General features: G+C 46.1%; 1 protein-coding gene across 2 annotated transcripts in view; it reads right to left on the reverse strand.

Moving 5' to 3' along the window:
* Nucleotides 1-4,118: 4,118 nt before the first annotated feature.
* LOC139048442 (sodium/iodide cotransporter-like) overlaps nucleotides 4,119-25,257 on the reverse strand; it is a 77,820-nt gene continuing 56,681 nt past the window's right edge. For both annotated transcript variants that reach the window (XM_070522829.1, XM_070522830.1), the window contains 7 exons: nucleotides 24,286-24,395; nucleotides 23,765-23,832; nucleotides 22,672-22,758; nucleotides 21,360-21,541; nucleotides 13,339-13,442; nucleotides 4,363-4,463; nucleotides 4,119-4,270 (listed from right to left, as the gene is read on the reverse strand). In XM_070522829.1, the coding sequence (XP_070378930.1) occupies nucleotides 4,184-4,270; nucleotides 4,363-4,463; nucleotides 13,339-13,442; nucleotides 21,360-21,541; nucleotides 22,672-22,758; nucleotides 23,765-23,832; nucleotides 24,286-24,395 (739 nt within the window). In that variant the 3' untranslated portion in view covers nucleotides 4,119-4,183. The remainder of the gene's footprint in view (nucleotides 4,271-4,362; nucleotides 4,464-13,338; nucleotides 13,443-21,359; nucleotides 21,542-22,671; nucleotides 22,759-23,764; nucleotides 23,833-24,285; nucleotides 24,396-25,257) is intronic.

Genomic DNA, 25,257 nt, shown 5'->3' on the forward strand with positions numbered 1-25,257 from the left:
CGCAAGATGAAGGCCATCTTGCGCCTTTTGAAGTGTCCGTACCTCCTATTCCTGATGTCGTAATAAGTGAACATGGCATTTTAAATCTGCTGTTGAACCTTGAGGTAAAAAATTACCGACGATTACGTTACTTCCTAATGCGAAATTTGAGCGCAGCAAATAAGCTGTTTCACCTTTTCGATAGATTGAGGCAAAGAAATCGAGCAACACATGTATGTGCTATCACAGAATTTTTTTTTATTTTTCACACGTATTCCTTTAACAAAGACTCCACTAACAGTTCTTGACAGTCATGAAGGAAGCTTTGTGGTCGGAGAAATAGACTGATATATGTTCGACTTGGTACACCAATGCTTGATTCTCAAAGACGAGATCTATACAAGTGCATCGCGAGGTTGTCACAGCCGTGGGACGCGTTACGAGCGAGAGGAACGGGATGTTCTCCCGCATAAGTGTTAGGAAATTGCTGTTTGTCTTTACGTCAACATTAAAGTCCCCCACTACTAACATCGGTGTGGATCGATGGACGGTTAATGCGAGTTGCAGGAAGTGCACGACATCTTTCGTGAGTGCGGTAGCGGACTCACGAAAGCGGTATCAGTCGGTCGCTGCTAGCGCTGGGGGGATGAAAGGGGGGCGGAGCTGGTTACGAGGCCGACGACAACGCCGACGACGACGCGAAACCGAGCAACGGACGCCAAAGAGCCATTTGTGTAGCCAGCCCTCCTCCACAGTCTCTCCTCCTCCCTTCCATCATCCTCCCTCGCCCGGAGAGCCGGGCGAGGGAGGATGATGGGGAGCGAGCCGGGCATGCGCGGCGGCGGAGCAGATTCGTCGGCGAGCTGGTTACGAGGCCGACGACAACGCCGACGACGACGACGACGCGAAACCCAGGAACTGACGCCAAAGAGCTGCGCTCTAAAATATCTACTGGACCAGACAATATCCCAAATGCTTTCTTGAAACATTATGCTGAGTGGTGTGCAAAATACTTACATGCTCTGTACACAAGCTGTTTAAACGAAGCTGCTGTACCTGATGATTAGCGGGATGCCAGAATCGTGCCTTTGCACAAATCTGGTGACAAAACACTCATTCAGAATTACCGTCCAATTTCGCTAACCTCAACAGCTTGTAAGATGTTACAGCATATTGTTCACAAACATATAACTGCTTTTATTGAAGAACAAAATAAGCTACTAACCTGTATGCAGCACGGCTTTAGGCGAGGGTTTTCAACTAATACCCAACTTGTAGAAACCATTCATGACTTTGCAGCAGCCATAAACGAAGGTAAACAAACAGGCGTAATTGTCATGGATTTCCGTAAGGCGTTTGATAAAGGCTCGCATAACAAATTGCTGCATAATCTAAGCTACATTCTGCAAAATAACAAACTACTCGCCTGAATAAAGCATTATTTTACTAACCGACGTCAGTTTGTAACACTAAATTCAGCCAGTTCAGATAAGGTGACCGTTGATTCTGGCGTCCCCTAAGGATCAGTTCTTGGTCCGCTTCTGTTTTTACTTTACATAAATTACATTGTGTGGATCAGATTTCTGTGGGTATTAGGCTGCACGCTGATGACTCTGTTCTGTACGAAAACATTTCCTCTGTTGACAATCAAATTAGACTAAATGATGCCTTTAAAATCATAGTAACATGGTGCAATGATTGGCAAATGGAAATTAACTTCTATAAAACTGTCTTTATGAGAATATCGTTAAAAAATAAGCCTTTATTGTATAACTACAATGCCAAAAACATCATGCTTTCTGAGATAACCGCATATAAATACCTTGGCCTCTGGATTACTAACACCCTCTCGTGGAACAAACATGTTGACGTTGTCACGGGAAACTGCCTTCGAAAACTATTTTTACTAAGACGCTCTCTAAAATTCGCTAAACCTCCTGTGCGTTTTCTTTCTTACAATTCCATCATTCGACCAATGTTGGAATACGCGATTGTCATATGGGATCCCTTTAATAAAAGAAACATCACTAAACTAGAAAAAGTTTCGCCGCACTTCAGCTACAGAGCTTCTCATGAAAAGTGGATTGCCAACTGTGACACAAATTAACCGAACATGCCGTTTAAAAGTTTTATTTCAGCTCATAAAAGGGCATTACAACATTGATACATCACGCTTTATCGCTTTCTCTACCGGTTATGCTACAGGTCATCCACACTCACAGACAATAACACCTGTAATTACTAAAAAGAATTGCTTCAAATTTTCCTTTTTCCCCAGAACTATCTGTAAATGGAATAATCTTACTGATGACGTTGTAACCCAATGCTCACTGCCATTATTTGAGTCGCACCTATGTTTATGTAGCGAGTGATTTACTGTGTGTTGTCCAGTCACTGTTTGCATTTGCACATCGCGAGTGACCTATGTTATGTATCGCTGCATTTCGTACTTAGATTTTTTCAATTTCACTTTGTATGCACCCTGATAAGGTCCTGGAAACAGGGCCGCAGTATCAATAAATAAATAAGTTTGAGGTAAGGAAGGTAAGTTTGAGGTAAGGACAGTTTTGAGGTAAGGAAAACTTCTGGCTAAGCGTCGCTCTGGTGCTGTACACTCTGCAGCACAGCAATACAAGAGAGTGAGACAAGAGTGCTGCGACTTGGTCGACGTAGAAACAATGCACTGCTCGATAATTCGGCTCCGTGCGAATTCTGAACAAGATGATGTGCATGCGGTGGGATTATGAACTTTCAAATGTCGGCACGAGTAATAAGATATGAATATTACGCCTCAATGTTCTGAGCATATAACCAGGCTAAAAAATTTCTCTACACGACGAGAGCATGGCGCTCACCCTACTCGTGTGCCAGATTGGGTTAGTTGAGATGCCATTGTGTTTGAATCAATTATGCAAATGTGTGCTCGTGTTAGTAGTCACCTGTGTCCCTATCGCGAAAAGTGAGGTGCTGGCGTGTGCCTTTAGCTATTGCAATTATTTTGCATACAATTTCCCCTGCGCTTCCATATATATTTCTTTTTTATTATCTCGCACATTATTGCGTCAGTTTTCTTCCTTGAAAGACCGATTTCTTGACACGTCCATTATGCTGTACAATTTATTGCTAATGTTTATGAACACCCGCGTTTCCACATAAATCTTCTCTCGTCTTCTTTTTGCCACTTCGCGTTATATACCCTTCCAATGTAACACTCACACCCTAGCCTTCGATGACAACTTAAGCCGCAGGCCTGTGAAATCTGCATTGGCTCTTTTGTGAAAGCTCGCACAAAGAAGCAATTGGTGTTCGCGAATTTCAATAACCTTTTATGTCCGCGGTCATTGAAAGCGGGCCTCTGGCGGCGGTGTTACTGCAGTCTTTTGGCCTTAAACAGGTGTTCACTGTGAAATGTAGGGGCTCATTCCGTGTTTTCACCCTCAGGAAAGGTCGCGTATCAGTCTTTAAAATTAATATTCCCCATTTCTCACTGACCGTGCCGCCTCCACAGTCGCCCAACTCCGCGGGGAACCCTTGCTCACGTTGAGTGAGATCGTCGCGGGCATTAAAGAGGGGCATTCACCCTCCCGCACTGCGCCTTATGCAGGGCGCGGGTGGTGACCCTTCGACTTTTACAAGGCCGTGAGAATCCTCACCTTGCGGTACTTCATGCTATATACCCTGAAAAATATCCCCGTTCAGAACACCCTGCCTGTGCACAAACGGAAACATTGGACCGTGTGCTGTGGGAGTGTCAAGCGATCGGATCTACCTTCACCGATGATAGGTGGGCTGCGCTCTTGGGCAGCCCCGAACTCAACGACCAAACCCTGGCCGTCCAGTTTGCCCGCAATAGGGCCGTATTCAGCTTGGCGGTCCCTACGTGGGACTAGCCGGGTGGCGCGGGGTCGCCCCTGCATCTCCTCTGGGCCGAATTAAAAGTTCACTCACTCACTCACTCACTCACTCACTCACTCACTCACTCACTCACTCACTCACTCACTCACTCACTCACTCACTCACTCACTCACTCACTCACTCACTCACTCACTCACTCACTCACTCACTCACTCACTCACTCACTCACTCACTCACTCACTCATATTTAAGCAAGCGCCTGGTTCTCATGGGAAGTCTTCGAATGGACGAAATAACACTTTTATTTTTATTTGTCTTTCGAAGAGCTTCTTTAACGTAAATATTTTACCTAAACATGGCTCTCTGCTTTAACCGTCAGGAGGTCCAGAGTTTCTGCGTTAGAATTGTGCTCATCGATCTTCGATGTCCTCTTTTCCTGAAAGAACAGAACCGTTGTGAGGGAACTTGAATTGTCTGACCAAAACATAGTTCATTTCTTGGAGTAGTACATGCAGCAAGAATAGCTACCTCGAGTTCCGATCCATCACGGAGGTGCGTTCGTTTCCGCCATATTTTGACAAGCAAATCACTGCATAACTCCGGCTGCTCCTTTTTATTCCACATTTCTCCTAGAATAATAAAGCATTCGTACCCCGTAAATTCTCTCTATGTTTCTGCAAACGCTACAAGCGGATCCTGCAGCACGTTGCTAATCACTGGCTATTACAAGTTTATTTTATAAAACATGTAATAGTATTTCACTCTTCCCTACCCTGAAACAATAGCGCTCATGCTTGTATCTACGTTAATGTTTTACTTAAACAATGCAGAATTGAGAATCCCAAATGAAGCAGGGAAAGCAGTTGTTCTGTCTTTTATCATCAATTTAAGTTATGCTTCGCGGCGCAAAAGCATCAACGACAACGTAGAACACAAACCAGCCTAACCATCATCATAGCTAGGTTTCCAAATTGAAATTTGTTTCCGATAAGAAATGAAGGAAAAGAAACTTCACAATGAAGCGTTGCAAAAGGTGGCTTTAAGTTGTTCGACACCCGGTAATAAACATGGCAAGTGAGGCACACCACCGTGCACAATCACTTATATTACTGGCAAAAAAAGAGGAATTTACGACGACACACATACCACTGATGAGGTCACTAATCTGCTTCTTATACATAGACAGACACCATTGGATCCATCTTGCAATGAAATTCATCAAAACACGACAGCGAAATGTGTATTCTTAAAGCGGCTTCTGCTTTATTGTACATTTCCAAACACAAGACCACAATGCACACGGTCTTTTATTAATAATTGTTTCGCTCCAACAGTGAAACAACGACGTCTATACCAAGAACGCGAGCCCTGTCCTGCTGCGCAGTGTAAACAGAACCCTCAAGCTTGGAGGCGTCATAAATATGCCTGATCCGACGGTGAGTGCTTATGTGACGAAAGTACGTCGTTAGCGCTCCCACGGTATGACTCGCTAGCACCCATACAGATCATCAAAGGTGAGCAGACGTGCGAAAACAGCGTGAGCTGCCATGGCACCATTGAGTGGTGATGGCTGTCGCGGCGGAAAATATGCAGAAACTCCAGTGGAGTTGTCGAAGTATGTGTAGGCATTGTGCCACTTGCTCCTCTCTTTACCGCAATTGACGAAGCAGCAGACGGTTCAATAAACGTATGCTTTATTGGCCTTGAATTCTGTTTTGGCTCCTGATGTTACCTTTACAAACCCTTATCGACGCTCATCAGTCGTTACCAAACTTATATCGGACTCAACCCAGCGGTTATCGGTCGTGATCAACTTTACCCGACTTGATTCATCCCTTATCAGCCGTTATCTGTCGTTATCAGCCCTACCGCAATCGCTCAAACCCGCATCAATTTTATCTGCCCTCATGAAACTTATCCGACATTATCCGACCCATATGAGCCCCTGTCGATTGTTATCAACCTTACCGAACTCGACTCTAATATTATCAAGCCTTATCGGTCGTTATCACCCTTAAAGGGATAAGGCGACGTTGCATACCTTACCAACCTATCCTTATAAAACTTATCGGACATGATCCAATCCTGATTAACCTTTATCGGTTCTCATCAACCTTAAGCGCTGGTCGCTATTTAGCTCCTCATCCATCAACGTCTAACCTTTATCAACCGCGATAACACCCATATAACCCCTCACTGTTACTCATCAACTCATTGACTTCTTATCTGTTTAAGTTGCGCGTGAACCCAGGCAACGCGGTAGCAGACGTTCGTATGGTTCAGATATATTCACGTCTGCGCGTGTGGGTGCTCAGCCCAGGCTGGCGGTATTTCTTGCGCTGGGCTAGACTTTATTGATGTCTTTATTGGACACTTGCGCGTGCTTGTCTTACCTTTGAATGTATTTTCATTCATCTTAACATTTTGTGGTGTGTTGTTTTTCTTGCATTGCTCATCCTGCTCACATGTAATAACGAAAAAAGCTGCACAAAATCAGTTTTTTTTCCTAATGAGTAGCAATATTTGGCTTGGCTGCTAGGGTTTGCTTTTGTTTCTCAAATTTCCGTCGGCCAACCCCAAAACTTCAAGTTGGCCCAGCGCCAGACTGCATTTGCTCACCCCCATTCATCCCCACTCATCCCACTCACTCCCCTTAGCTTCCCGCGTCAAGCGGATCTTAAGTACTTCAGCTTCCTGTTCCGACTGGAAGTGATGCTATGTTTTTTAGCGTTGTTTATTTCGCGTCGATGAAGAGGAATTAATTGCACCAGCTGCGGTTTAAACCGTTAATGCGATTCCATCCAAGAACCACCGCCTATTGTAATCGGCGATATGGTCCTGTTCGCTGCTACGCGTCCACATGCGACGGGTTGTGCCACGGGACACAACGTACAGTGGAACGGGAATCTCCTCGATTTCCTCCGGACAGGTGATACTTTCCAGGTCGTTAACGCGGAGAGGCATCGGGGCGGGCGATTTCCGACACCCCGGACACATGCAGCAGCCGATGATGCAGACCCGGCCTACGGCTCTCCGCGCTTTGTCAGCGACAGGAGACGACAGGCAAAGCGTGCGGGCGCAGCGTACGCACAACAAGCGCGCCGATGCACACGGATGACGCTTGGTGAAGTGCCTAGAGCATGGTGTAAGATCTTGCACCATGGGCTGGAGCGACCTACTCAGATTAGCGCCGGCTGCTAAGCACGTGTGGGCGTCTCCCCATCGGCAGTCAAGGCGGAAATTCCCGCAGCTGAAATGCATGAAGCGGAAACGCCGGAACCGGAAATTTTGAAACTGGAAATGCTGGAACCAGATTTGGTGTGAGGGGAAAAGGCGGCGCATATCAAAAATTGTCGCTACTTAAGAAAGTGGTGGTGGTGCGTGGATGGAGGGGTTTTACCCCATATCAGCCTTTCAAGGCCAACAGCGACGAAGTTCTCCACCGCGTAAAAAGCCTAGCTTCAGATAATTTAGACATACAGTAGCTTCTGTGCAAAATCTTACGCTTGAAATGCAGCTCAATCCGTCACAAAGAGCTCGCAAAAATCGAAGTTTTTCATACCGAAACTAAAAAAAAAACGACGCGGCGGAAGTGACGTACAGTGAAGAATGTAGAGAACCAGCGCCTGTGCTCTTTGCTTTCCTTGCCTGTATTTCGTACAGGTGTATCAATGAACGAGTCCTGCAGTGCGGTGTGGCAAGGTTGTTGCGCTTCCGCGATGTTCTTTTAATGCGAAGTATTCTCCGAGTCCAGCCGGTTGTCTATATCTGGTTGTCTACGTTCGACAGTAGGGCCTCGATGCGTTCTGCCTGTGCTCGAAAAAGAACGTATTGGGGTGGCCAAGTCTAACGCGTCTCGCAGTTACGCTAAATTGGCGAAAATTGGACGCTCTGCAGTTTTGTGTGGTTGGCGCGGGAATAGCAGATGTCCTATCGCAGGCCGCAGCAACTGGAACAGGGTGCATCGCGCGCTAGCTTGGCTGACCTAAAGCCCCTACATCTACGCGCCACCGCCGGCCAAGCTAAGTACCGCCAACCTACCCTCCTCCTCCACGCTCCTCTCTTCTCACCCCCTTAGCTTCCGGCGTGAAGCGTGTGGGCGCAACGTACGCAAACAAGCGCGTAGATGCACGCGAATGACGCTTGGTGGAATGGCTAGTGCGAGCAACTCAGATTTGCACCGGTTGCTCAGCACGGGCGCCTCACCATCGTCTGCAATGGGAGCGGAAATTCTGGCAGCGCAACTCCAGGAAGCGGAAACGCCGGAACCGGAAATACCGGAAGCGGAAATGCCGGAACCGGATTTGGTGTAAGGGGAAAAGGCGGCGCACACAAAGGTTGGCGCTACTAAAGAGAGCGGCGGTGGCGCGTAGATGCAGGGGCTTTAGGCTGACCAGCAGCATGGTGTTCGCGTTCGCTGAAGCGAGCGCGTTGCGCTTGCGCCTTCGACAAACAAATAAGCGCTCGCTCACCGCGCAATTGACCATCAGCGCTGCAGCAACAAGTGGTCGCTGCACTGGTGCAGGTCACGTTTAAAGCGGAGGATAAATTTTTAGCGATCTTAGTGCCTTCGTTATCACGTATCCGACTTCGCCGGCCGTTGCCTGGCACGCTGAAAGCACCCATCAGACCGACCAGACAACTACCGCCATCTGTAGTGAAGGGTGCCAACTAGCTGAGGCTTGGCACGACAGCGGCGGTGGCGCGTGGCTGGAGGGGATTTAGGCACGACCACGAGACGTTCATTTGAGGGATGGCCAGCTGTTTGAGGGATCGCCAGTCGCGAATAGGAGCGGGCGCGAGAGAGAAAATCTGGGGAATTTCGATCCTTCAATATGTGAGTCTGCCTAGGCTCTACGAAGGAGGCTTCTATGTAGGCGTTTGTCCCTAGACGTGCCGGCATTGCGGAGTGGGGCAGAACCACCTAGACTAGGAGAATAGTCTAGGTGGTTCTGCTAGGGAAGAATGGGGTGACGTCAGAGGATAGGTCCAGGCGAGTGCGGAGGCCTTCTTCTAGTCTAAGTGGTTCGGAGTTGGATCAAGTTTACGCACGGACGCTAGCTGCCGGCGCTGTAAAATAGTTGAAGCAGCGGGCAGTGACGGCCGATTTGGCGACCGCTGTGTCCGATGGAAAGTCTCGCACCTGCGGCGCTCGTGCTAAGTCAATCGTGACGGATCATAGTTTTCTCGCGCCTTACGGCGACGTACCTTGTAAATAACATCAGAGGTTTCAGCGGGAGCAGAAGCGACTGTAGTAGAGCGCGGGCTGCATACATTGCAAAGGCAGAGCCCCTTAACAACCGCGGGTGAACGCAAATGACTCAAATGCCGCCATTGACGATGACTTGACTCAGCACCAGCGACGCACGCGTGAGAAAGTGTGTCCGATGTAAATGGATGTACGTACCTTCAAGGGCGAAGTTCTGACTGATACTGCAGAAGTCGTGGGGTGCGCTTTTGCTGAACTTAGCGTCACGAATTGGCGCCTTGGTGTAATTATATTTACTCAATCGTGTTTTTTTTTACTAATTCTAACAAGGTATCATTATTTCTCATTATTGGTGGCGCCTCCAGGACACTAAAGCGGCAACGGGGATACCAAAGCTGCAACCTGGACTGATCCGTGGGTTGGGGCTCGCAGAGGCCTGCGCGTGCCAGGGATGTGTAAGATCGGCTAACAAAGAATTGTCACAAAAGCTTAACAGCAGCTTAATAGCAGCTTAACACAGCACGAATTGCGTAACACAACGATTCAAGCGAGACGCACTTCTCTATACCAAAATTCGCAAGCTTTCACTAATACTTGGACATCCAACGAAGCATAGCATAATCCGGTTCGACGCCACATATGCTCCAGTCTACTTCATTTTAAGTACACTAAAAAAGAATGCTCAGTTACCCTAGATTTGCAGCGCACGCTCGTGGAAAACAAATACTGTCAGTTTTTCCATGAATCAAGGCTTTAAGAACCAGGAATGAAACTCAGTAACAAAGGTCATATTTTCAATAACAATTGTCATCCACCCGACTGTAGCTCCAAGTTACAAAGGAACCCAATACGCGTTTCTCAGAACAAGAACTTCGCAGTTAACTTACAGCAGTTGACCGGGAGAATACGTGTCAGGGACAAGTAGCCTGGCACTGCGGAAACTGACAGTCATGCATAGACTACGCCTTAGTCTCAGAAACGGCTTATGAAAGACCGGAACAAATGATGGTAGGTGAAAACGGAAAAGATAGCCTGGGTTGTGATCATAAACGTTTGCCCTGAACATGTTGGAGAGATACTGATGCAAAACAAGAAACAATCAGATCACAAATTCTGAAAATGAATGAAAAGGAAATAACAGAGATTGCAAAAAACATGGAGAAGAAAATGGAGGCGTTTGGATATGTATATAGGGAACCGGTAGACGTTATGCAGAAGGATATAAGACAGATAAGGAAAAAACTGTCGGATTGAAAAGAGGTAACCACGTAAGTGGTCGAAACAAAGAAATAAAGCAAGCAACAGAAGGGCGTAAGCGGGCCTCTAGGGGTCATCGCAAAGTCAAAAAGTTTGGATTAGCGGAGGACGAGGTGCTCCTTACATGGAATAAATACTGAGAAAAGGAAAGGGTGGCGAGTGAGTCCATAAAAGAGAAAATTGAATACACCAGTGAACGTTAGGTGCATAACTTTTCCCAATAGACAAAGGCACACGAAAAAGATTCAGAAACCACGTAAGAGCAACCTGAGCTCCAAATAAATATTTTTCAGACCCTTATAAAGGTTGAAGACGGTAACATCTTCGGAGGAGATAATGCGCTGCGGTACATGTCAGACACGGTTAGGGCTAACTTCGGCACAATAGGAAAGAATAGTTCAAACCCAAACAGATCTAGCATCAGCAAAGAAGCCTCAGAAATCAAATGTCACCAGAGAAAAGATATACAGGAAAAAAGGAGAAGAAAATGTCCCTAATAACACCACCGCAGGCCCCGATGAAATCCCAATACACCTCATCAAAAACCGCGGTCCAAACAGCAAGGCACTGCTGACTAATGTCATTGATCAAGTGACTAAAACGAAGAAAGTTCCAGTTGTATAATGTAAAGCAAGATAAACCTCCTACGCAAAGACAATGGTGATAAGGATAGGACGAGCTCGTAAAGGCCAGTTGCAGTAACGTCAGTACTATTTAGAATGACAATGCAAGCCATAAAACAAGAGCGGTCAAGATTCACGGAAACAAATTATGAACTGGAGGAAAAACAGAATGGATTCAGAGCAGGCAGACGCTTAGCAGATAATATTCTTGTGCTAGCTCAGCGTACAGAGATTCCAGTAGCCCAGAATAGAGCTTTATGTATAGTATTTCTATATATTTAAGGGAACGTACGACAACGTAGACAGGTATTGCTATGAGATATTCTCAAGCACAAAAGAATAGATGGTGATTTGTTGGAGCTGCTGATGGACATATATAGAGACAACTGAGTCAAAATTACACGGGAAGGTCGAAACTTTAATGAAGTTCTGGAAATTCACCAAATAGTGGAGCAATGATGCCCTTTGTCTCCATCGTTGTGCACGCTTTATGCTAAGGGCATAGAAAGACAACTGGAAAACAGTCAATTAGGATTTCAGTTATGATAAACGCGTGATGGGCAAATGGTGCAACAGAACATCTCTGCACTGATGTATGGGTATGACACAGTGTTACTGGCGGACAATGCAAGGGATTCACTGACACTGGCCATATAGTGGCAACACAACGGCAAATATAGGCCTTATATTTAGGACCAAGAAATCGCGCATGTGGTCTTTAATCAACAGTCGAGTAGCTACGTGGTGTCGATTCAACAGCCAGTCTTACCCAGTCAAGGATTATAAATGCGTCGGAGTATACATATACGAAAGAAAGGCTTACGCAAGCACCCACCAAAATAATCTGAAAATGAAAGGGAAGCGGAATGCAGCAAAAATGAATTATGGGGTACTTTGGGGCCGCAATATATACGACGTGGTTCATGGAATCTGAAAAGGAGTCATGGTGCCAGCGCTGACGTTCGCAAATGCCATTCTGTCCATAAAATTGGATACATTGCCGGGGTTGGAAGTTAATTAAATATGGATGCGCCGGTTGGCTTTGAGAGCCCACGGCAAAGCCGCAAATGAGGCAGTGCAAGGGGACGTGCGCTGGGCCTCATTTGAAGTCACAGAAGCGCAGATCAAGATCAGTTTTGAAGAAAGAATCAGGAACATGGATCTAAATAAATGAGCAGCTTAAGTGCACAAGTATCTGTAGCTAAAAAAGCGTGGACACAGAATGTAGGAAGCGGTCACGAAAGTTGACAATCATGTATAGGGTAATTGAAAGTGTAGAGAGGCAACTAGAAGGTAAGCAGAAAGAAAGTGAGAAAAACATATACAGCAAATAGGATGCAAAAAAAAATTAAGACGAACAAGACCATAGATGTTGACAAGAATGAGAAAAGAGAAATTCGAGGGAAAAAGCTGTACGATAGCCCTAAGGGAAATGCATTCCTATATGATGCTCGAGCTGGTTGCTTAAGGACAAAAACAAACCGGAGCAAATATTCGCAATTAGATGAGGTATGCATATGCTGCACTCAAAATCCACAGTGCACATTTTAATGGAATGAGAAGGGATTCACCCAGTAACGCACAAGTTCCAGAAGCAGTTGGATTGAAAGCTGGTGGAAGTATCAACTGGTCTGTAGCAGAAGTAAGGAAGATACGTTAGGGTATTCGTGGAAAAAAAGCAGCGAAGAGACTGGTACGAGCGGATCATTACAGCAGTAGGCAGCGGTACATTGTTGATACAGAAAAATAAAGAAATGTGTTCAAGAATTCTCGAAGGAAAAGTCTTGACAGCATACCTGAGTAATTGAAGAAGTCTTGGTGGCGATTTCTCCCATCCCCGTTTCAAAAGGGATGTCAGTAATCCATCATCATCATCATCAAAGACAGAGCTAACACTGCAGTAACCCAATGCGTTATACTTCACTGCTGGTGCAAATTTTCGGCAGCAACACGATTACGCCGCTGCCAAAAATTTACACCAGCAATGAAATAGAATACATTTGTTTACTGGAACATTAGCTATCTGTCTAGTTGACCTCTCCGCCACCAGGGGGCTGCCCCGTCCACGGAATTCACGTTTGCGCCTCCACTGATCCGGTGAAACGCCCCATCCGCTTTCGTTTACCCGAACATCGGACGCGCTGAAACTAATATCGGTGGGCATTTCTTTCCCCTCGCTATATTCAGAATTAAAGGGACATCAGCAAAACGTTGGCAATTATTTTCATATAGTGTGCTGCAATAAACACACTCTAAAAGTTGGTTCGTTAGGTGGACTTTTTTAGGGACTATGTGTATACACGAGTTGAGTAGAGATAAGGTGAGCCTTGCTTAACTCCCTGTTCCAAACAAGTTCCTGGACGTATGAAAGCAAAACACATTTACTCGTTGAGATCAAACGAATATAAACATTACCTGTCAAGGCGCTAACCAATACACCAATGGCAATTGTTGCGAAAACGCCGAAGAAGCTGCTCCAATGGTATGACATCCGCAATAAGTAAAACGACTCTTCGGATCTGAAAGAAGAAATAGAACATTTCATGTCACAGTACAAGCTCTTCTGTCGTAAAACTGGGTTGCTTCTAGGTCGCGTGAGACGGGGCTTCACTGATGAACTTGTCAAACACTTAGTCGTACCGGAAGGAGCGTGGATAGCGAGCAAGGAAGTGTCCTGCGTTATTCTCAAATTTTTTTGACAGATAGGGCTGATAAACACGTGATGAGAAATTTTGAACGGGAAAGAACACTAAGGGGGGAGTGGTTGCGGGCAAGATCTACCAGGCTAACCCCGCCGGTAGCAATACCACCACAGAAAGACTAAAAGGTGGAAAAGCCGAAAATAGTCTCGCCTACAGCAACAGGGAAACGCGACATGATATATACGTTTTAGATCGCACCGAGGCACTAATCCTTTGTCATGCGGCGGCACCTACTTAATCTCACAAAGCAGAAACACCACTCCACGTCTTGAAACTGCAGAAGGAGCGAGAAACTTATTTAAATGAAATGGGAAATGTTGGCAGCTATGACATCGCTGGCTTCTCCGCAGACAATATATTTTTCAATGAACAGTGGACGATAACATGAGGCGCTACGGAATAAAACTATAATGAGTTCTTTATCATAGCATCTGGCTATGGAGAGTACATGCGCAAAAGAAACAGTGAAATCGTGTTCGAGCTAAAATTAATAGTATAGCAATTATTTACTAAGTAATAATTTGCCTGAACTACACACAAATGAAAGCTAGGATACCAAAAGCGCTAACTGTGGGCGTTGACGTTCTGACGCTTAAATCAGAGTTTAACGATATCAAAATAAGCTTAACAAAACTGATACTTTGGGCTCAGAAGTGATAAACTGGCAGAAAGGCCTGTACGTGAATGCAGATCTGTTGCTGTGTTTCCTCTTACACTGCAGTGGTAGCCAGATATGGGTCGAATTCATTTCATTTTGACCACCCTGGATTCCTTTAAAGTGCATCCAATGCATCGCACACTAAGGTTTTTGCGCTCCACCTAAATCGATATGGGGCCGGTGAGGCCGGGTTTGAACGCTTGAGCTAGAGCTCAGCTCTGCACCGCCATTATCCACTGTGCTACCGTGCGGTGTGTCCGCTCAGATCTTATATCTAGCTATTTGATTCTACTGCTTACGTTTCTACAGAAAGGGGCCATCAATATTCAAGTAAATAATAATAGCGATAATAGTGGCTTTCAGGCGCATATATATACCACATTTTTAGATAATGGTGTACATCAAGTATGGAAAGAAACGTATAAAAATTGCCGACGATTAAGTTACTTCCTAATGCGAAATTCGAGCGCAGGTTTTCAGCTGTTTCGCCTTTTCGATACATTGAGGCAAAAAATTCGAGCAAGACATGTATATACAGTTACAGACAACTTTTTATTCTTCACACATATTCCTTCTTCAAGGAACACTGCATTCCCAGTTCTTGATTGTCATGAAAGAAGCTTTGTGTTCGGAGAAATAGATGGATACATTGCTACGGAACAGTGTTTAGAATGACGAAGAGGCCAGCAGGGGCAAGACGAGGACGACGATTAGAGGCTAGCACGGGCTGTTGCGTCTTGACCAAGTGCGCCATATTGCCTTGTAAATCTACTTGTATATAGCTTTTTGTCGGCGTCTTCCTACGTAACATATCTAGTGGAGGTGGACGTTCCTTGTACCTCGTCACGGAGCTTCGCAGTGGACGGTACATCGAGCCTTCCTTCATGGCTCCCAGCGACGACAACTCGACTCCGCCGGCTCCGACACCTGCTGCCACTTCGATGACCTATATCACTCTCCCCGCTCCCCGTGATCCTGGCGTATTCTCGGGCAAAGATAAGGAAGATGTCGATGACTGGATCAGCCTATACGAACACGTCAGCCGCAGTAACCGGTGGGACTATACTATCTCACTGGGCAACGTGGTCTTTTACCTCGGTGGTACCCCTCGAGTTTGGTTTCGGACGCACGAAGATGAGCTCACCAGTTGGGATTCGCTTAAGCAAATGCTCCGAGACTTGTTCGGCAACCCATACGGTCACCAGCTTGCCGCGCAGAAGGCTTTATCCGGCCGCGTGCAGACGTCAACGGAGCCCTACGTCCCGTACATTCAGGACGTCATGGCTCTGTGCCTTAAAGTTGACGCACACATGACTGAGTCCGACAAGGACTCCCACCTCCTCAAAGGCATTGCCGATGACACCTTACACTTGCTCGTTTTTAACAACGTGGCGACGGTGGATGCAGTTATAAAAGAGTGCCGCCCCGTGGAACTCGCTAAAAGCCGACGTATTGACCAGCAGTTTGCCCGTCTGCCCGACACCCCAGCGACATCTTCCTGTGCCGACGCTCCTCGTCCCACCAACACTGGCGATCTTACCCGGATCGTCCGGCGTGAGATCGAGGCCGCCTATCCGACTGCCTTCGACTCCAGCCCCTCCAACGCACCTGCAGTCACGGTTTCCCTGATCCAGGCAGTTGTCCGCCAGGAATTCGCAAACATGGGTCTTCAAACCATCTGCTCGGCCCGTCGCCCTGATAACCACCCTGCTTCATCGATTCCGCCACGTCCCGCATCTTATTACGCACCATGTTTCAGCAACCCATTTGAATGGCGCACTGCTGACGACACGCTCATTTGTTTTCACTGCCGTCGAATCGGGCACATTTCTCGGCACTGTCGTAGTCGCTGGACTTCCCCGACCCGGTCTGCTTATACTGACTACTCTCGCCCCCCAGGTGGCTCTTCTCGCCCCTATGTCGCACGCTCCGGTAATGCTGCCACTGCTTCTCCTGCGCCTCACCACCCCTATTCTCGTTCGCCTTCGCCCAAACGACGACAATCTCGCTCTCCCCAGCCCCGTCGTTCTTTTTCGCCGACTCCCTTCGGACGGCGCTCCCAGACGGAAAACTAGATGATGCAGCGCCTCGACGTGACGCTGCATTGCTCCCTAGGCCGCCAAATCCTGTACTGACGTTGCCCACTCATCTGAGCCTTCTTGACGTGCAAGTCGACGGTGTTTCAGCATCTGCTCTTATAGACACTGGGGCGCATTTGTCGGTAATGAGCGCTGACCTTCGCAACCGCCTGAAGAAAATAATCACGCCTGCCACGACGCCTGTTGTCCATGTCGCCAAAGGCAGAACAGCCCCTGTACTTGGTACGTGTGCCGCCCGCGTCTCCTGCACCGATCGCTCCACTATCGTGCTATTTACAGTCATCGCCCACTGTCCCCATGACATCACCCTTGGCTTAGACTTCCTCTCCGCACATTCTACTCTCACCGATTGTTCCGCCAGTACTCTCCGCCATGACTTGCCCGTTCTGGATCCCCTGAACCACACCCCAGTCGCCTCAATTCCGTCGACTTCATTCGCTTGCTACCTTCGGCACTGACTTACGTTAACTTAGTGTCATCCCCACCAGTGCCCGACGGTCACTACATCCCGGCTCCTATGCAAGACGTCCTACTTACATACGGGATCGCAGTACATAATACAGTTTTATATAACACGGCCAATCGCGTCTGCCTGCCAGTGGTCAATTTTGGCTTGACGAATCAAGTGCTGCCACGCCGGATGTCTCTGGCCCAGCTTTGCTCATTCGAGGATCACTCAGTAGCATCTATTGCAGTAGACGATAATTCATCTCATCCTCCTCTACCATCGTAGTCGGCAAATCGTACCATCGCCGACTTACAAAAAATGATTGCGCCCGACACGCCATCCGACCATGCTCGTGAGCTCTACCGCGTTCTGTTTTCCTACCACGATATTTTTTTTTACTTTAACGATCGTCCCTTGGCCCAAACTACAGCTGTTAAACATCGCACTAATACCAGGCGATGCCCCTCCTATTCATCGCCCCCCGTATCGGTTGTCACCGGCTGAGCGTCAAGTCATTCACGCAGAAGTTCGCAAAATGCTTGCAAAGAACATTACTGAAACATCATGTAGTCCATCGGCGTCACCTGTTGTACTGGCAAAAAAGAAGGATGGCTCATGGCGCTTTTGCGTGGATTATCGGCACCTTAACAGGGTTACCAAAAAGGACGTGTATCCCCTACCTCGGATCGATGACGTCCTTGATTGCCTCCACGGTGCTCGCTACTTCTCTATTGACCTTCGCTCCGGCTACTGGCAGATTGCCGTGGACGATCTCGACCGCGAGAAGACTGCTTTTGTAACACCAGACGGTCTTTATCAATTCAAATTGATGCCGTTCGGTAACTGTCCTGCCTCTTTTGAACGCATGATGGACTCCCTTCTTCACGGTTTCAAATGCTTGACGTGCCTGTGCTATTTGGACGATGTTATAGTATTCTCCCCAACGTTCCCTACGCACCTCGAGTGCCTCTCAGCAGTCCTGGGCGTTTATCGTCGAGTCGGTCTGCAACTGAACGCATTGAAGTGCCAATTGGGCCATCGCCAGATTACCGTCCATGGGCATCTCGTTGACGCGAACGGAGTGCAACCGGACCCAGGCAAGATCCATGCTGTTACGCACTTCCCTGTCTCGAAGTGTGTCAACGATGTGCGCAGCTTCATGAGCCTTTGTTCGTGCTTCCGCCCTTTCGTGAAAAATTTTGCAGCCATAGCACGACCACTAACTGAGCTTTTGAAAAAAGACGCCCCTTTCCAGTGGGGCTATAACGAGCCCTCTGCATTCTCGCATCTAATCGACCTTCCCACGCCTTCTGTTCTGTCCCATTTCGATCCCTCTGCACCTACCGAAGCCCGTACTGATGCCAGCGGTCACAGAATTGGCGCAGCACTGGCCCAACGCCAGCGTGGCAACGACCGTGTTATCGCTTACGCCAGCAGGCTCCTGTTACCCTCGGAGCGCAGCTATTCCATCACTGAGCGTGAGTGTCTGGCCCTAGTTTAGGCGATTGCGAAGTTCCACCCATACTTATATGGCCGACTCTTTTCCGTTGTCACAGATCATCACGCGCTTTGCTGGTTATGCTCACTGAAAGATCTTGCAGGAAGACATGGTCGCTGGGCCTTACACCTCCAAGAATATTCGTGTACTGTCACCTACAAATCTGGCCGACTGCACAAGGAGGCTGACTACCTGTCTCGCTACCCGGTAGACGAGCCTGACGATGCCGATAGTAGTACCGCCAGCGGCATTTTCTTTGTCTGCCTTCGCTAACATCGCCGATGAGTAGTACCGAGACCTATCGCTGCGAGCACTCATCGAGTATGTGCGCTCTACACCTACCGACGCATCCGTTCACCGATATGTCCTTCAGGGTGGCATTCTGTACCGAAGGAACTTCCTCCCTGACGAATCTGATGTTCTTCTTGCCGCACCATAACTTCTACAGCTGACTGTGCTCTTTGAGATGCATAACGCATCCACTGCAGGACATCTTGGGGTAACCGGCACGTACGACCACGTCCGCCGCCGCTTCTATTGGCCTGGTTTCGCTCCCTCCGTCCGACGCTAGGTTGCTGTGTGTGATCCCTGCCAGCGTCGGAAAACACCACAGGTGCTACTCGCCGGTCATCTCCAGCCGATCACCGTCCCTGTGGAACCGTTCTTTCGTGTTGGATTAGACCTCCTCGGTCCCTTTCCCACGTCATCCTCTTGGAACAAATGGGTAGCCGTCGCAACTGATTACGCCACCCGATATGCTATCACGAGGGCTCTCCCTACCAGTTGCGCCACTGACGTCGCGGACTTTCTCTTGCGTGACATTATCTTACTTCATGGCACCCCGCCACAGCTGCTTACTGAACGTGGGTGTAATTTCCTACCTAAAGTTATTCCCGACATTGTGCGTTCCTGCTCCACTTAACACAAGCTCACTTACCTCATACCATCCTCAAACCAATGGCCTGACAGAGCGGTTAAACCGTACTCTTACAGATATGCTCACCAAGTACGTTTCCAAGGACCACCACGACTGCCATTGACTACCATTGCCCTTCCTTACGTCACCTTTGCGTACAATTCTTCCTAGCAAGACACCGCCGGCTTTTCGCCATGTTACCTACTGTACGGTCGCGAACCGACCTTGCCCCTTGACACGGCACTTCCTCCTGCTGCGATCACAACAAGCGAGTATGCGCGCGACGCCATCGCCCTCGCGGACCATGCACACCAGCTTGCCCGTTCTCGACTGACGGCCTCGCAAAGCACTCAGCAGCGTCAGTACAATGCCCGCCACCGTGACGTACGTACAGACGACAGCGAATTGTGCAACAGCAACAAGTTATGATAATTAGAACGATTTTTTTATTCTTTCCTATCGCATGGAAAGTTATAGCCCCCAAAGCGTTGGAAAAATATAATCATCCGCAGCCCTATGAGCAATAGAAAGCTCAAACAAGACAAAAAACACGATAGAAGTGCCCAAAACACATCAATAACAGACTTTATAGTTGCTAGGGACAGACACTACACTTCTATTTGGTAACACTCAATAGAGTGTCATGACGGGTATGAAAATTTCGGCTTTGCGCACACACAGAAACGCAGCTCATTATGCAGCAGTTCACTACGCATCGTTAATGTTACTGCTTTCGCCAGAAGTGCACGCCAGAAGTGCACTGAAACATCTCAGCAAACTTTGAGATGACAAATCGCAGCATGTCAGAAAGATATAAGCACGCGCCATCCTCAGCTATCAGTTCTGGCCCCTGGCCAATCATCCGCAACGGCGCGTTACGATGGTTACCCGCGTCAGCTCGAATGGCGCAAATAGACATGATTATGTTCGTAAGACCGCTACACCCCTATTGTTGAAATTTCTTCTGAAGTCATCTTCCGGACGGCGGTTAAGGTTTTGTGAGTCGACTTACGCTTGCTATTGGTGGAAGTGCTAAACTTCACCTCTGTGCTACCCTTAAATATACGTATTTTATCGACTACAGCGCTCGTTTCTGCAGTGGCAGACAGCGCAAGGTTGCTGATGTTACGAACACGTTTAGTCTTGTGGTTGCACTTTTTCGTAAGGTCTTTCTTACGAAAGATTTTTTCGTCAGTTCCCTTTGTGAACTCCGCGTTCCTGATCTTCTTGTAGACTCGTTGCCTTTGCAGATCTGATTTTTATTTTCGAAAGCCTTTTTTGAATAGCTTCACGCTAATTACACAGACAGAGCTAAAACAGTCTTTTGTCATGCGTTTCCCTAATGCAAATTCGAGGAAATGCAAGAACAGTCTAGCTATTCCTTAAATTCCGCCACGCACATAACACTCTTTACCTCTTTGCGTGTGATGGTTATTTTCGAGGTAGCCACTACAGTTTTTCATGCTGTAATTGTAACTACTGAAATATGGCTTTTACACTGTAATATTTGTTTGGTTTATTAATATTGCTTTAATGATAAAGAAGGCCCGACCTAGTGTTTGTCACTTTAGATGTCCTTATGAATATTTTGCTACGTATCACTACTGTTATATTAGTATTAAATACTAATTGATTGATTATTTGTTGCTGGCTTCATTCATTCATTCATCGGTAGAAGTATATAGCTGAAGTTTCTGCAGAGCGTTTACGGTGGGATAATGTGTGCGCTGTGGTTTTAAACACACAAAATGAAAGGAACAGCTTGCGTAGCTATGCGCGGAAAGGTAGGTAAAATAAATAGTAGTCCTCAAAAGCATGCAGTATGCCATACACGTTTCCTGTCATCTGGAAATGTAGGTATAAGCATTATCTTTTTTTTCTCGTGTGCATTGCAATTTGCTTAACATTGGGCTTTTTCTAAACGAACGCTTTCATGAACTTTCAGTTGTTTCCAAACGTTCCCACTTATCAATGAGCGTGTATGGTGATACTTTGTCTTAGAAGAACAAGATGTATAATTTTCCTTGTCTGCACCAACTCCTAAATGAAGAAGATCCTACACCCAAAATTTTGGCTCGGAAGCAGGGAAGCAAAATCAAATAATTACGCCATTACCCTGGAGCCTCGAAGGACCTGCTTATGTTGAATGCCTTCGACGTTGAAGTATGGAATGTAACATTTGCAGGGCAGTAATCCAAGGAAACCGGCATCTTGGGTGGTGTTCTGCCTTTCTGCATCGAGTTTGTGATGTGCCATAACTGGAAGATAACCGTGACAATCGTGCCTACGCCTGCACCCTGAAAATAAAAAGGCAGCATCATTGGTGAGCCGAATATATTGATAGACCTCTAAGTACTTTGGTGTGTGAGAATTCCATGCCCCCGCCCCCCTCCCCCCTTCCCTAAAAAAGCCGACCGAATCCTGTCAGGGCGATTTCGCCGGATCAAATACGACAAGGTCATGCTGGTAAACATAACATCTAAATTAAAAACAGTAGTTTTATTAAAGTTTCTTCTTCTTCTTCTTCTTCTTCTTCTTCTTCTTCTTCTTATTGCACCGCACAGTAAATCAGCTCATACAATCGGAAGCGAACAATGTAAACGCTCAGGTGTAAAAATAAAAACGAGCATATTCTAGATGCGGCAAGAACGAATGTGCGAAAAAGTTAAGTAGAACCCCTCAATCTTATTTCTCATAAGAATCGCTTTCCTTACTCAATTTTCAAAATATGATAAAAATGTGGAATGCACTACCGAACTTTGTTGTCGATAACAATATTCAGGATTTTGAATAGGCTTTATACGTGCATTTCAGCGTTATATTGCCTATGTATTTTCTCAACTGGACTATGTATCTAGCTTGTGTTGAATAGCAATGACGTCAGAAATTCACCTTTTAGTCCCAAGATAATAGTGTATAGCACCAGTAACCAATATAAAAATACAATATTCCGATGAGCATCACTCCAATACCGCAATTTTAATGGCTGCTATATTATTCCGACAGGTACCTAACTTTGTCACATATTCTTCTCAGCCTAATAAAAGTAATAGTAGTAAGTGAAAAGTTAGCTAATTGACATAATTTATTAAATCAAATGGAATCGACAAAAAGTTAGTGGCCACTGCTCTACTGGACGGTAAACAACTTCATCTTCGTCATCTTCACGTAAGATTGCCCGCCTCTTTTTTATATCAAACACGACGCGTCGTAGCTCGGACACCCTGTATCGTCTCGATGTTATGTCACGCTTTCTTTTATTTTTCATTGAGACGCCTACATTACACTACGTGTAGGAGGTATTACCCAAAACATTCAATGACTCCCGTTTGCTCCTTGTTTAAACTTCCAGTATCGCAAATAACGTAATTATTTCTGGATGCAGATAAGGGTGGCAACTTGTTATGTCCCTATAACAGCTACTTACTTTGGAGTGGACGAAAGGAAATAGCACGGCCAGTAGACATAATCCTACATAAGGCGAAGTTAGGCATGTGTACATCATCAGGAATACCTATTGAGAAGAAACAAGCACATTTAAATGGTCCTCGCAAGGCGGTCAAAATCATAATTGCGCTTGTGAGGCATCATTTTTTCTGAGAAAGCTTTTTATATAAAACACTGTTTTGAAGCAATCGTTAATTTCGCGACAGGAAATAATGATTCTACAAGCCTGTGGGCTTCTGATACAGTGATACCTTTGTTTTTGAGTTGGTCCTCTGTTTCTTCTCGAGTTTTTATTACCTTTGGCTGAACCTGCTAGCTAACTGTGACATTAACGTTGGTGTAGTGCTACTCAAACGCAATCTTTTCGAAATGGAGTTTTGAACTACAGTCGCTTGTTTTTCCTTCGGCAGCGGTATAAGATTTTCGCTTGTTCCGAAGAAAGTGTGCTCCAGGATGAAAGAGCTTGGCTCTATTTTTGTCATTGAAAATAATCATTTTCTCGCACAATTGTCATGCGTTTTTTCTGCTGCTCTGAGTCGTCCGTAAAATGAAATTTTTCGTCAGAATTAAACATAGATGCTCGTTTGGAACTCATCTGTTTATCCAGACAAAACTGAACTTTTGCCATGGTTCGAGTATTCACATCTTCTAATGGCGTTAAACCTCAACTTCTAAGCTCCAAACGCAAAAGCCGTCAGCGCTGACGCAAGCAGCTTGCTGACAAATTGTTTCACTCATGACAAAAGCAGTCATGCCGTGCATTCGGTGCACGTTCAAGTACCCTAGGTGATCAAAATTACGGTGTGCCACAAGATATCACGTCGCGGTTTCGGTTAATGAAGCGCCCGAAATTTTTTTAAAAATTTTGGCGACCATTATTCTCAATATAATACAATTCATTGGTAGTGATTATGCCACACGATAATGCACGTGTGTAATGGCTCCTAGCAGTACATGATTTTGGGGAACTTACTACGCCATTTTGAGTCCAAGGATAAATTTAAGCTGATCAGAGCAAGGTACTCAGTGCATGATGATCATAGAAGACGTAAATTCTATCGAGACATACTCACCCTACACAATGATCCCATATATGCGCATACCATACTGTACACTGTCATGGTTATGCCTAAACCTAGTGCTGAAAAAAATTAAAAATACTTATTATGCTTACACCAATATTTTTGTAAATAATATATTTAGGCTTCTCATATTATATACGGTGCAAGAGGTATTCCAAGTCATTGACGTTAAAGAAGTGCCAGTGCCGCTAAAAGGTTCAAAATGTGGGAAAGCAGCGCCATTCGTTTTGTAGCACAATAAGCTACGGTAGTTTTTCGGCATTCTCGATTTATACGCCAAATATAGGCTAAACTGTGGTCTAAACAGATTTCCACACAAAAATACTAACCAGCGCAATACACGCACTGGTTAAAAATGACGCGCAGCTTCAGACTTAGCTGCTGGCTTCACATTAAATAAATATAAAACAGTGTTGTCGCAGTGATTTCCCAGATGTCTTAAAAACATTTCTTCATACAGAAGCTGTTTGCCTGACAAATGGTTTAGTCGGCCGTGTGCAAAGCACTGTTACCCATGCAGCGTGTAATCAAGAGTACGTGACGTGTGGAATCCTTCCACCGAGGCGCAATCACATCCACGTAGAGAATGGCTCCTTGCGAATTAATCGTGGATGATGTCGTACTGAAAAACAAGAAAGAAAAAAAAAACATTGCTATCTGTCTTGGGCAACTAACGTGCTCATTATTTTATTTAGTGAACGTTTGGTCAGTGGCTAATCGACTCAGGAGCACAGAATTGCATATGTTCTATACTGCGGATGTTGTGTACACAAAGCCGAACAGGAAGAAGTAGCAAAAAGTGAGACACTTTCATAATTTTTTTTTATTAGAAAGTGTGTTTTGCATTGTAGCCGGAATGGCTAGAGGTTTTCAAGCCGGAATGGCGAGAGGCTCAAGATGCAGGCACGTTCTCTTGTGTCTTTGAAAATCGGAACGCACAACACTTATAATCGTGTAATTTCATACCGTTGCAGATATAATGCCAGGCGCTTTATTCCACCCGCTGGCCACATCATCATCATCATCATCATCATCATCATCATCATCATCATCCTGGTTACGCCCACTGCAGGGCAAAGGCCTCTACCATACTTCTCCAACTGCCCCGGTCATGCAATAATTGTGGCCATGTTGTCCCTGCAAACTTAATCTTATCCGCCCACCTAACTTTCTGCCGCCCTCTGCTACGCTTCCCTTCCCTTGGAATCCAATCCGTAACGCTTAATGACCATCGATTAACTTCCCTCCTCATTACATGTCCTGCGCATGCTCATTTCTTTTTCTTGATTTCAACTAGGATGTCATTCACTCACGTTTGTTCCCTCACCCAATCTGCTCTTTTCTTATCCCTTAACGTTAAACCTATCATTCTTCTTTTCATAGCTCGTTGCGTCGTCATCAATTTAAGTAGAACTCTTTTCGTAAGCCTCCAGGTTTCTGCCCCATGCGTGAGTACTGGTAAAGCACACCTGTTATATACTTTT

This window comes from Dermacentor albipictus, chromosome 8 (assembly GCF_038994185.2).
Source record: "Dermacentor albipictus isolate Rhodes 1998 colony chromosome 8, USDA_Dalb.pri_finalv2, whole genome shotgun sequence".
In the NCBI taxonomy this organism is placed as follows: Eukaryota; Metazoa; Arthropoda; class Arachnida; order Ixodida; family Ixodidae; genus Dermacentor; species Dermacentor albipictus.